Source organism: Labrus mixtus, chromosome 11 (genome assembly GCF_963584025.1).
Source record: "Labrus mixtus chromosome 11, fLabMix1.1, whole genome shotgun sequence".
Taxonomy (NCBI): Eukaryota; Metazoa; Chordata; class Actinopteri; order Labriformes; family Labridae; genus Labrus; species Labrus mixtus.
The window spans coordinates 19,295,397-19,308,769 of NC_083622.1; the positions used below are offsets into that span (position 1 = coordinate 19,295,397).

The 13,373-nt window shown below is 40.9% G+C and overlaps 1 protein-coding gene across 1 annotated transcript in view; it reads right to left on the reverse strand.

The window, feature by feature from the left end:
* Positions 1 to 409: 409 nt before the first annotated feature.
* ptpn3 (protein tyrosine phosphatase non-receptor type 3) overlaps positions 410 to 13,373 on the reverse strand; it is a 15,253-nt gene continuing 2,289 nt past the window's right edge. The window contains exons 4-27 of the mRNA XM_061050587.1: positions 12,998 to 13,132; positions 12,797 to 12,839; positions 12,544 to 12,625; positions 11,122 to 11,166; positions 10,975 to 11,027; positions 10,711 to 10,828; positions 10,520 to 10,607; positions 10,348 to 10,436; positions 10,194 to 10,257; positions 9,635 to 9,840; positions 9,421 to 9,546; positions 9,073 to 9,234; positions 8,064 to 8,166; positions 7,880 to 7,957; positions 7,673 to 7,729; positions 6,965 to 7,121; positions 6,666 to 6,841; positions 6,399 to 6,489; positions 6,148 to 6,209; positions 5,879 to 6,025; positions 5,034 to 5,162; positions 3,433 to 3,578; positions 3,165 to 3,300; positions 410 to 1,046 (exon numbers count right to left, since the gene is read on the reverse strand). Coding sequence (XP_060906570.1) covers positions 987 to 1,046; positions 3,165 to 3,300; positions 3,433 to 3,578; positions 5,034 to 5,162; positions 5,879 to 6,025; positions 6,148 to 6,209; positions 6,399 to 6,489; positions 6,666 to 6,841; positions 6,965 to 7,121; positions 7,673 to 7,729; positions 7,880 to 7,957; positions 8,064 to 8,166; positions 9,073 to 9,234; positions 9,421 to 9,546; positions 9,635 to 9,840; positions 10,194 to 10,257; positions 10,348 to 10,436; positions 10,520 to 10,607; positions 10,711 to 10,828; positions 10,975 to 11,027; positions 11,122 to 11,166; positions 12,544 to 12,625; positions 12,797 to 12,839; positions 12,998 to 13,132 — 2,553 coding nt within the window. The 3' untranslated portion in view covers positions 410 to 986. The remainder of the gene's footprint in view (positions 1,047 to 3,164; positions 3,301 to 3,432; positions 3,579 to 5,033; positions 5,163 to 5,878; positions 6,026 to 6,147; positions 6,210 to 6,398; positions 6,490 to 6,665; positions 6,842 to 6,964; positions 7,122 to 7,672; positions 7,730 to 7,879; positions 7,958 to 8,063; positions 8,167 to 9,072; positions 9,235 to 9,420; positions 9,547 to 9,634; positions 9,841 to 10,193; positions 10,258 to 10,347; positions 10,437 to 10,519; positions 10,608 to 10,710; positions 10,829 to 10,974; positions 11,028 to 11,121; positions 11,167 to 12,543; positions 12,626 to 12,796; positions 12,840 to 12,997; positions 13,133 to 13,373) is intronic.

Below are 13,373 nucleotides of genomic sequence, written 5' to 3' on the forward strand. Positions count from 1 at the left end.
ATGAATTGTTTCTCTAAAGTACATAATGAACAACATTTATATTCACAGTACAACATATTATAACACAGGATCTTAGCAGATCATAAAGTTGCCAAGATACTTAAACCCTCACTGCAATATTGCTTTGGTAGAGTGTCTTCCTCTAAGTTAACATTTGATAGTTTGGGTTGATTTATGTTACTGAGATAGTGTCACTGGTATGTTGCCAGCTTTAGAGGCACTCAGCTAAAGGTTAAATCAGCAGACTACTCTCACTTCAGTGAGCAGCCTCACTCTGCAGGAAAGTGTGAAAGGGGCTTGTTTTGCCTCTAGGACAGCAAAGACTCTTAAAATAAAGTGACAAATACCCGTTTAATGATCTAATTTATAACGTTTACCATCAGAGGAAATGACACAAGCAGACACATCATTATAAATCAGTGTGTTTATTTAGTGTCTTAATAATTTAAGAGGGTTTGAAAGAGCATTTGATGCTTCTCTGGCTGCACCACCACAAACCTTAAAGTATCTGTAGAGAAAATAAAGCCTGCCTTGCTCGTCGTCTTTTGACGCAAAGATAGACCGGAGATTATAACAATCCTGGCCTTCTGCCTCTGCTGCCCTGTTTCTGGAAGTGGCATGGCCCACATAGCTTGTTACGCAGAGACTATATACCTGTGGCCTCGTGGACAGAAATTAGCAGCTCACATCCATCTCACATCAGTCTCTATGGAGACTGCAGCCTCTACAAGCATCGTTTAAAACAAAGGCCAACTGGGTGTGAGATTCATACTCTCACGTTGAATCTAGGCTACACAGATCACAGACTGCTATGCTCTAAAGCTAGTTATACTCTCATTATCCAGTCTTTCCGAGAGTCCCACAGGTGTTGACAGAGGTTAATATTTGGCAGTCCCTCTGCGGAGGTTACCGGAAATGACATGAGGCAGAAACGGTGCGTGAGTCTGTTCTGGTCCTGGTGCTGACTTGGGTTATGGCACTGTAGGTCAGTCCTGTTTCTCTTTGTAGACTCGGAGAACAGCCTCACACACAAACTGGAACTGACACTGAAACACATGATAAGGAAAGTTTCATTAGCTTTTAGCTAACACTGTTGTTTTTAAATGGTAATACTGGATAAAAGGGTATCCTTTTCCGTAAACTAATAGTCCATAAAAGGAAGAAATCAACGAAGAAATGTACAAACATTTACAACAGTTACTGAAAACATTTCACATAAATGACCTTAGACCTGTTTTTTTCTTATGATGATGCTTAAGGAAGAATGAAAATGGTGACTGTAAAAATAATTTGCACCTAGCAGCTCTCGGTGCTTTGAGCTTAGTGCTGAAGTCAGCCCACTAACATGCAATGACAATACTAACGTGGGAAAACTGAATATTGTGGAAAATGTTAATTTTGACTGATAATAGTTTGTGTCAACATAAGGTAAAGTCAGATGATCGAAACATGAATTAGAATTTGTAATTTTGAAACCATTAATGCCTGAAACTTTTAGACATGAAACCAAAACATTGTCTTTTATGGGGTTTGTTAAAAAAAAGAAAGAACACAGAATAATGCCGGGCTCTTCCTTATACCTGGGAAGATTTGTCCTCTACCTGTGCTTGTTTTTTTTTTATTCCTGGCTTTCAGGGAAACCTGAGGACGTTTTCCATCAGCACAAAAACATCAGAGAGAAAAAGCCTGCAGGGACTGGATCTCCTTTCAAAATAAGGGTGAAAGTGTTGGTAGTAGTGGCCTAGAAGCAGGCTGCTAACTGGAGGGCTGCCATGTTCCCAGCACTACCTCGTTTCAAAGCAATGAGTAACACTTTTCTCTCCCTTGACAGATACCACCGAGCGGCTGCAGAGCGCCGCTTCCAGACCTCAGACGCCATCCATTCTCTCAACAACCCTCAGTGTTAGCCTGCCGCAGTCATGTGTCTTCAAATGAATTAAGGTCAAGGAGGACCAGACCCATGGTATGTAGAACAGTGCGACATTGACCTCTAAAAGAGTACATTTTGGCAGAGTTAATTTGGCCTAGTGGGTCTCCATGAAATTCTCTTAATATTTTCAGAAATATTATTTTCTAGAAACCAAACACTCACTTCACTGAGATCAAATCAAGTGTTCTACAATTTAAAACAACGGTATTGTCACATACTCATCATTTGGCTAACATGTTAGACGAAAAGGGCAAATACAGCACACACGTTCATTTCTTAAGATATAAAAAGAAAGATAACAAGTATCGAACCTAATTTTACCCAGTATTTCTAAATTATCTGTAATTGAACGTTTCTGTTGATGGAACATTTTTAAACAGTAGCCCACAACAATCAGTCATTTCTTACATCTTACCTAAAGTCAAGCCCTTTAGTGGAGAAAAAAAACACGACAGATATTCCTAATTCTAGGATGAAAGCCATGAATTATAAACTATCCAACGTGTCTCACAGTGTGACTGTGGCTGATACAGCGTTATATTGGTATGTCAAAATATGTAAAAACAATACACTCTTTCTCTGCTAACATTGTAAACGATAGCAGAACAAACAGGTATGCGAGGGGTAGAACAAGAGGTGCTTTTTCTCACTAATCGATCGTGGATGGCATCTTTCAACCATCATGATGAAAAATAAGAATAAGCAAGGTGTAATAAAATTCCCCCTGGCTGATCACATTCACAAGAATGGGACAGCCACAAGGTCACAGTGACCTTGACCTTTGAACAACAAAATCCATTAATCCCTGAGTCTATATGAACACATGTAGTGCAAAATCTGAAGATGCACACTCATAATGTTCCCGAGGTATCACCTTAGGACAATAACGGCCAGAAAAGTGATTTTCCAGGACTTTTGGATGACACGTTGAAGTTGACCTGCTAGCCCTTGGTTTAAAAAATGTCACCACTTCATTATTTCATCCAATTAAGTGAATCAATTTATTCTTTCATTTAAGTGTATGTATGCCCGAAATCTGAAGAATTTCTCTCCAGGACTTCCTGAGATGTCACATTGGAAATAATGAGATAAAGGTATTTCCCCTGGGCAGGGCTAATGGCATTACAAGGTGCTACTCCTGTAAACACTATTTGACTCCAGCTACAAATTATTTCATAAAACAACCACTGAAGCTGAATGTATAATCCTGAATCATTTTTCTGTGTCTCTGTACCGTGGTCTGAACCATCATGGCTCGCTGGTCTCTCAGTGTTTTGACGATGTCCAGCGGAAACACTGGCCGACCCTCGTCCAACAGACGCAGTGCCGTTTCCATGGTGATAAGAACACCTGTTCTACCTATTCCAGCGCTGAAAAGTGATTCAAATACAGATTCAGTGCATAGTAGAGGTAGGTAATGTAGAAGCTTGCAATGTTCAATTATAGTGAATGTGTATGTGTGTGTGTGTGTGTGTGTGTGTGTGTGTGTGTGTGTATGTTACCTGCAGTGTACCATTAGTGGTTCTTCACTTTTCCTCCTCTCCCTCACTGAGCTGATGAACAGCAGGAAATCTGAAGGGTCATCGGGTACGCCGTGGTCTGGCCACGCGACATACTGCAGGTGTGTGACTGCACGTTCCTCATCCAGCTAACACACGCGCGCACACACGCGCGCACACACACACACACACACACACACACACACACACACACACACACACACACACACACACACACACACACACACACACACACACACACACACACACACACACACACACACACACACACACACACACACACACACACACACACACACACACACACACACACACACACACACACACACACACACACACACACACACACACACACACACACACACACACACACACACACACACACACACACACACACACACACACACACACACACACACACACACACACACACACACACACACACACACACAAAAGGGCAGACAATCAAGGAGATTTAAGGCATTGCATAACTTGTATTTAAAGTGAAAAACATGTAACCCACATGAGACTCCCTGCAGCACTGCAAGCTTAAACAGACAATATTCAGTATGTGGTTTAAAAGAGAAATCCAGAGTTGAATAACAGAGCAGGTAAGCAGAACAAAAGTGCACGTGACCAGTAGGTGTCACAGAGATTAGGACACTGAGAGGTACACAGTGAGATGAAAACAGAAAAAACGCTGCAGTGTGGAGAGGATAGACTGGAGTTTAAATAATCGCAGGTAGGGAGGAGAATGGCTGATTTTAGAGTTCATACTGGTCATGTGGCCTGTTATTCCATGCAGGGATTAACTCGCTCCGCCAGAAGAACAGATGGACACACAGCAGTAACTGTGTATGCATGTGTGTGCATTCTGACTTCATGCCTCCTTGAACATTAGGTGTTTATTTACCTGTCCACCATATGAAAAGCAGCCCCTAATTAAGGTAATTATTTAACATAATAATAATCAGACAGAAAGAGCTTCACAACAAAACACAAAACAAAACAATGTTTTTCTACACATGCACCTGCTTACAGGTGTGCTAAAAGAATTTGTTTATACACAGTAAAGCACCCAGCCACCCACACACCAAACCACACAGAAGTGACTGTATGTTGGCTGCAGAGTTTGCTGCTTGTGGTGAGCTCTGTTATGTGACATATGGCATAAACATGGTACATGTCACTGTACACATACAAACAGAAGAGCTCCGTTTTTTTGTGGCCATACTCAAGATGTGCTCATATTTTATGTGGATAACTTTGCCAGCAGGGGCCACATTTTTTCATAATTGAATAATCTGCCAACTATTTCCCCCAGTCCCAAAATAGTCTGGCCAATTAAGGATCAGAAAACAGTGCCAAAAGTGATGTCAGAAGGGGTTTTTTTATTCTTTGCAAAACCCCCACATCCTAGTTGTTTTTATTACAATGTTTGGACAAGGTCATTTTCACTTTTGAAAAGCTAAGACAAGATAGTGTTTCAATATTGTTGCATTTTTCAATTATCAGAATAGTTGCAAATTAATTTCCACTGACTAACCAACTTATTATCAATGCAGCACTATTTGCTGTTGTACCTGTGTGTGTGTCAGAGTGAACTGTCGCGTCACGTACGCCAGGTTGCACTCCTCTGAGTGACACTTCACCCGCATGTGCCCATAATCCCTCACTTCCGGCGGATGTGGCCAGTACTGGTGGCACTTCGTCTGAAAGTGTATGACATTAGTAACAAATTACATTTCACCTGACATGAGTCATCAGTCAGAAAACCATTTACTGCCCCTGCTGTATCCGCTGTGCTCAATTCTCATGAAATCAACTCATATTCAACAGCATTGTAGGTTCGGGGCTGTCTGAGGAACAAAGACAATACATCAGGAGCAGGATGTGAACTGATTTCACAGTTTATTTGTGTTATTCCGTATGTCTCTGTGTGTGTGTGTGATCCTGAAGTAGAGAGAAATTCAAGGTACTTGACTATCATCAGGAAAATGATCAATTAATGAAAGCATCTGGTAACTAAGCAACTGAGACAGAGACATATTCATGCAACAAGACCTTGATATCTCGCTGTCTCTGTCGATGTGTTTTCACCCTCAGATGATTTATCTCACCGACATCCTGCTCACGCTTCATATTTAGCTTTTCTCTCCTCTCTGAAACCCTCTAATTATTCACAACGGTGCCAATTAATTGTTATTGTGTGCAAACACCACCATAGAAGTTTGTAATTACTGTAATAATACCAAATAACATGAAGCAGCTCGTAATAATGTGAAAATAGTGCTGCAGTAATACTTCTGTTAATGAACTCCTGATATTTAGCTGTGTGATTTTAAGTGTTTCTCCTACTCTTTTACTTCTTCTGTATAAATGTTGCTGTTTATTGTGTGAAAGTGTGAATGTGTAGAAGAATGTATACCCGTCCTCTCTCTGTCAGAGTTGTTAGCATGATGATGGTATGTGTCTGCTGCTCCCAAACAGTCTGCCAAAAGTGAGTGCAGGTCTGTGGTAACGGACCCTGAGCTGCAACATAACGTAAACACACACCAGACACCGGGGGCGCCATCTAAGAGACAGACAAATAAATACACACAGATGCACACGCAACACACAGAGGATGAGTTCACATGAAAATGTCGGACAGGGAGACGTCAAAGGGTCATTTTTTTTTATATCAGCGATGCACACCGTGATGTGGCTGGCATTGATGTAGTCCTCCTGGCCCTTCAGCACCACTCTGGTGGCATCGTCTGAAAGGAGAGCAGGACATCAGTGTGTGAGGGTCATAACAGAACTGCAGGCTCCACCAATTAAATTTCATGAGATGCCACAGCCGTTAGCGCCACATCAAGGTTAGAAAGGAGGCAAAGAGCTGGGGGTGGAGGAGAGGGAGCAGGTAGGGCTCAGGTATAGAGACAGTCAGAATATGAAGCACTTACAGGGTAAAACATCCTTATAACGATTCTTATCCATGTTCTCAGGCAGCCGGGCGCAGCTTATAGACAGACCAGGCTTTCTCCTGTATAAATTCTATAAATTGTAAAAACAAAAAACATACAAACGAGTAAAAACATGCATACATACACAAACAAAACATACAAATTCAAGGCTGATCACAGCCTCTTTGTCTCAGACGGTCAGGAGTCTAAGTGAAGATTAAAGCCAACATCTGTCCTGATATCTAAACTTAAAATAATTGTAAGTACCTCAAAGTGGAAACACAGTGTGCCTGACTGTATGCCTCTCTCTAGCTGTTTCATGGATTCCTCCACTGTAGTGACCCGCTCCGACTGGCTAGAGGACAGCGACTTGTCTCCCTGTGATTCGCCACTAAGCGTGAGAGCAGGAGGCAACTGTAGCGAAGGCGCCACCCGGCCAGGTCCTGGAGAACAAGAACGGTTGAAGGATATGATGAATATTCATAGAGAACTTGACAGTGAGCACTTTTGAATCACACGCAGCTTCAGTGGTTTCATCTCTCTGTCTCCCACACACAAACACGCACCTTTACGTCTGATAAGCAGGGCCAGCTCTCTGGAATGCGACTCTCTGCTGGCGCGTATGAACATGACAACCTGGTCGTGTGTGTGTTCAGAAATGTCTCGACCGTTGATGAGTACCACAAGGTCTCCCTCCAGGAGTTTGGGCTCACATCGACCTGCCTACAAGATCACAGGTTGATATCAATGCTGACTTCTCCACATGAATCAACAATCCATGTCACAGTACTGACAGCAACAACTGATCACTAGCCGATTGCAAATCTATCAGCATCAGTATGTCAGTGTATGACAAACGATAAGTAACATGAAATTCCAGTAATTCTAAACTAGGTTTCAGATACTTAAAGATACAGTGTCACCATTAAATACTTTGTTTTTTTAACTGTAATAAGAATCATCATCACTTGTACACCAAATCTCCTTAAAAAGTTTCAGTCAGGTTGCACAATCCTTTCTTATTCATCCATAAATGTGTCTTAATTGAGCCACAATGTCTGGAAGTCAAATGTCACATCTTCAAAAAGTCTGTTTTATCCAACCAACAGTTAAAAACTTGAATTGACCTATCAATACAAGTCTATTTCTGTCCAGTACATCCTGCTTTATATTAATCAATTTGTCCAGACTGTGTTTCTATTTCCTCACAAGGTTATTGTGACAAAACCTGGACCAGATAATCAAAACACAAACATGTCAGAGTCTGTTCTTACCGGAGAGTCAGGTTTAACGTGGGATATGGATAATGGCATCTTCTGATCCACCCCACCCTGACAGGAGTTAGGAAACGAAATGGGGCAATAGATCAGGAGGAGGAGTAGTGACAACACAAACATAATGCAGGTATATATTATCAATATGCAACATGAGGATCATATTAGGATAAGAGAAATAGAAAAGAGTGGAAGAAAGAGACCCACTTTTACATTGAAGCCAAACTTGCCCTCGTGATCAGGGTTAATACATATTAGCATCAAGTCACCGTCGCCCGGGGCACCCTGTGTGGACACAAGAGCTCAGAATCAACTCCTTTATTATGCACACACCTGAACAAATATGTAAGAAGTATTACACCTGTTTAGAGTTAATAATGAAAGAACAGACCTTGTTGTAAATTTCTAAGCTGTGGTCACCATCCTCCTCTCCTATACTGTCGTCAGTCTGCAACACAGCCTCGTCTGTTCCATGATTGTTAGTGCCAGGAAGGCTGAAAGAGTTTAATTGAAGACATTCTTTAAATTATTTTATTGTTGATTAACAAACTCCATTTGATCTGCAGAGTCCCTCTGCACCTTTAAGAAAAAGCTAAAGACCCAGCTCTTTCATGAATACCTACTAACTTGATGATGATGGTCTCCATATTATTGATGATGATGATGGTAATGAAGATGGTTTTTGTTTGATAACGACGACTTATAAGATGGTTTCTATACTGATTAGAGCTCTCAAGAACTGCCGTCAATGTTGTGCTTTGCCTCTGTGCAATGCCTGTCAGCACCTGTGTGTCCAATCGGACTCAAAGCTGATCGTTTGCTCTTACTGACATTGTTTCCTTTTTCTAGATCCTTGCTTGTGTTGTACTTATCCTCTGATGTACGTCGCTTTGGATAAAAGCGTCTGCTAAGTGAATTGTAGAATTGTAACAGATATGTTGTTCAACAAACATCACGGCTAAATGATTCAGGGAAAAAGTTGAATATCTTCTTGTCTATAGTGTTAACATGATGTGCTTTGAGGAATCACAACTTAACCACTTTTTGTCCGTCAAAACATTAGGATACCAATTTATACAGGGTGGTGTATTTTCTAGTCTTAATAAAGCATCTTTGGTAATGGCTACTTATTTTAGAAGTGTACATGAAACCAGAAACAGCTGGGAGTTTCTTATGGCTGTTTAGCCAACTCATGAAACTCATGTTAATAGCTTGATCTTTGTGAAATTGGAGGCAAGCAACAGCTGTAATACCAAGCTAATACGATGTTATAACAGATGCTTCGGTCAAATTTTAAATAAAAAAATGATAAACATACATCATTCCTACAAAGCCCACTGAAATGACAAAATGACTTCTTTAAGAAGAAGAGAGACATTTCTGCTGTAATTGGTACTAACTAGTGTGGTGAGAAGTCTCCTTCACTGTCCTTGCTGCTGGTCACAGACGCCCTGTATGTGTAGAAGACGTCCTCCCCCTCCGACATATCTTTCAAGTCATTGGTCAATTCAACTGAGGATGGCCGAGGCTTGCGGATGCCGTGGCGAATTCGAGGACTTCTCCTAACAGAGAGACAAACCAGAAGACAGAATATTTTTTTCTCAAAACAAGGTTAGATCAAATGACAGGACATAACTATATCATAACTATACTATAAGGAAAGGAAAACTGCAGCATCTCTATGAGCTATAGAAGCTACAGCAGTTCTATTTCCCCTCCGTAGTTGTGGATGATCCTTGAGGTCGTACCAGTTTGGGGTGGATGGGGGCGATCTAGAAGGCAGACTTTTGGTTTCGAGATATTCTGATGAAATTGACCTCCGCATCACTGGGTTCCACACCATCCCTCCCACCACTCTGTGGCAGACTGGACCACTGCAAATAAACAGGCATATGATGTAAAACTATTCTGTCTAAATGCCAAATGAAACTTGTGAACATAAATGTCTCAGCACATTCTCACCTCTCAGTCTTACTGTTGCTGAGGCCTAGGTGTTGTGTGATCAGCTTTCTGTAGGACTGCACTGTGCTGTTGTTGTTGTTTTTGGGGCTCCACGCGGTCCGGTTGGAGCAGAAGGAGGAGTGGTGATCCACACAGGACCTCCACAGGTTCTTACAGGTCTTGGGACAGGGCAAAATGAGGGACACCTCACAATCCTGGGTCTCCCCCTGCAACATGTTCAGGGAGTGTACGTCAATTATTGAGGGTCAAATCTTTGTTACACAACTAAATCAATATCAGGCAATAACACACTGCCTCGTCCCGTATCTTTCATGAATGATTTATTACTTCTTTAATGCCAAAGTCTGGAGGAGCACCTTTTTAGTCATACCATAGTCACGTCTATGACCTAAGTTTGTATTTGTGAAATTTTGTTGTAAAATATTAATGAGCTAAAAATCTACGGCTCTAATATTGGGTATTAATACACCAGATGTCATTAAAAAGCAATCAGAAACTGTGTGTCGATAAAATCAGTGCAGAATTAGTTTTGAAAATAATAAACTATAGATAGACTCACATGTTTGCGTTTAAGGTGTATAACGAAGCGTTTTCTCTTGAATGAAATCTTGATGATATTCCCCCTGCATGTGAAGCAGGCTCATGGTTAAAGACTCCAGAAAATACAAGATATAAGCATTGAAGATGTAATTAGTGACACCATTATCACTCACCAGGGGAAGAAACTGGAGCAAATCATATTACAGAATACTGCAACACCGCTGGAGGTCAGACCCACCATCAGAGGGGTGTTGTTAGAGTCCTGAGAAACAGTTAAGTGTCATATATGAGAGGAGGTTCAACTAGAAAAGGAAGTATTAAATCAAAGTTTAATCAAGGGAGTACCATGGCAGCATGCAGCTCCACTCCATACAACTCCAGCGTCCGTGCCGTGTTGAGGAAACACAGCTCTGCCTCACTCTGCTTCAGCCCCCTAAGAGAACACCCAGATTCTCACATGCAACAACAGCAACCAAATACACAACAAACCAGTTTTTTTTTTTAGTGACATAGAGGTAATTAAATGTCTGCATTACTTGTGTTGAGGATGCAGGTCTTCTACTTTAGAGAAGAAGTCTTCATCCTGTTCAGGAATGAAGAAGCCCTTTGAGAGGTAACCGGGAAGGCGGGACGGACAGTGATCCCCCATCTCAGCTGCGGGTGATTAACAGAAACACTGAGCACCCACACACTGACATCTGCTGCTTATTGAGAGCATCCTCATCAGGGATGATTGCTCACAGGCATTTTTTTAAAAGTTATTTAATCTTTTTTTTCCTTCTCTATAACGAGGGACTTACATTGGACAGCGTAAGAGGCCAACACTACAGCTGCACTCAGAGGACACTGCAACCTGCAATCAGACTCCATGATTACATATTGAAACAGATAAATACAAACTGTACCGAGTGAATGGGTGATAGAATTCATGTTTGTGCTCAACTCACCGCCCTTCTTTAATGTCACTCCTGATCTGGAGGAAGTAGAGGTGTCTGTGGGGAAAACACAAGGGGAACTTTACAAAACTCAAACCAAGCTCCAATAGGTCATTGAAAGTGTCCTAAAACCTTGTGATTACAACTTCATGGTGCTTAATGTGATGCACAGCGGTTTAAAAAGACCTTTCATGTTTACTCACATAGAAAAAGAGAGGTAGGTAAAAAGGCTGATGGTTCTTTTTTTAGGTGCATCAAGCTCCGAGTAAAAACACTTCAATAGAACTTAGAGGGCGTTGAACAGGCATAACCACAAACATAAGAAACAGTATTTGGGGAAGATCCGAGTGCACACGCTCAATAGGTAACACAAAGTTGAAGCATACATAAGGTGCATCTAAGTTGAACGTCATAGCTTCAAGCACCTTTCATTAGCAACTTTCATGGGAATGAAAACATCCTGTGTCCCAATCTCATATTGTTTTTTTTTTCCCAAGCTAGTGGCTTAGCTCTGGGGATGGCAAAATCAGTTTGTCAGTAAGTTACTCTGCAACTTTTATCTGGTTTGAAAATCAGCTGAATTAATTGTATTGAAAACATCTAAAGTCAAGCATGGCATACAAAGGATCTTTTCTACTTGATTTGATGATCCCTCGATTTTTCATTTTGTTCAACTAGCAAGTAAAAAGTTTCACTTACAATGAGAAACATTTCAACATTTACAATATGGATTACCTCAAAACTTTCAACATATATTTAAGATTCCCAGGGGATAAATGATCTCTGACTGAAGCCACAGCTCCATTAACAGGCTGACATTTGTGGTTTTTGAGTGAAATGTTGCAACCACTGTTGAATGGACTGTTGTGAAGTCTTGCGCACACATTCATGTCCTCCTCAGAATCATTTGCATTAACACTGATGATCCCCTGACTTCTGTCACATTAGAATTTGAAATATTCCAATACTGTGGTGGTTTATAACAAAATACATGCAAATACTGACCCCATCAGTCGATCATAATTTTTGATTATAGAGCAATAGGAGCTTTGTTAGCATGCTAATGAGACAAAACTTAAACAGGCTACTAACATGTTAAGACTGTCATTATGAGCATGTTGGCATTCAGCTTATAGCACTGAAGTTCTTAAGTAAAGCCTCACACGACTGCGTCACAGCTACACTGGTTTAGCTTTCATTAACAGCTTCTACTGTTATAAAAACAGCTTTTTTTAAATTTAATAAATTAACCAAGAGGTGAGCAAGAGAATGAAAGTTCAATAAATAAGACACAAAACACTAAATCCTTAATTTCCTCCATAATCACATTGAAAAAAGGACCTTTCTGGGGAATACAATTTCTTCAGATAAATTATCTGGTGAAATATCACTGCTACAAAAACCCAAATAACAGAGAGGTACAGGTATACTAACCTTGTCTGTTCATGCTGCAGAGAGTTGGGATCAGAGATGAAGAATCTTACTCTGAAGTTCAGATAAAAGGGAGAAGCAAGACCTGCAAAGAAATGTCATCTTGTTAGAAATGAAACAGATCTTTTGTTGTAAGTTCCCCATATTCATCTACATGAACTCTTCTCTTTTACAACTCTCCTTTAATAATGTTTTTAACTAAAAATGCATTTGTCAAGAGATTCTAGCTAAAGACAGTACATTCTCAAGAGGATACCTTTTATCTGCTTCTTCAAGGGTTTCTCAGGCTCCAACCATCTCTGACAGAGAGGGAGAGAGATTCATTAAGTGTAAACACTAACTGGCGCAAAAAAAAAAAGCATTCATATAAGCTTGCCCTGTGGTGCCATCCTCTAAACAACAACCAATCAAACAACAATCTCAGCCCAAATGTGCAGCAGATGAACAGCAAGCTCACCGGAGAGTGTGTGTTGGCTGCGATTGAGGCGATGGCTGTGCTTGATTCTCTGATCTGCAAACTGAAGAGCTGCCTCTCTTGCAGGCCCAGGTGGTTGCATACTTGGTCCAACAGAACCACACCTTCATCCTGCTTCTGAAGGATGGAGACAACAAACAACATCAGTATCAGCCAAAACCTTGAGTGGCAGCTAACCGTGGACAACTTGTACATCTAAAGATACCAAGCCATATCAGACAGGAATTTTAGAATCTGTGGGTTTCCCTGTGCTTAATTTGAAAGATACAAATTGTAATACATCTAAAAAAGTTATAAATATATTCAGATGATAATAGGATTTCCAAAAGACCATCTGCTGCACCACTCTCTGTGGTTA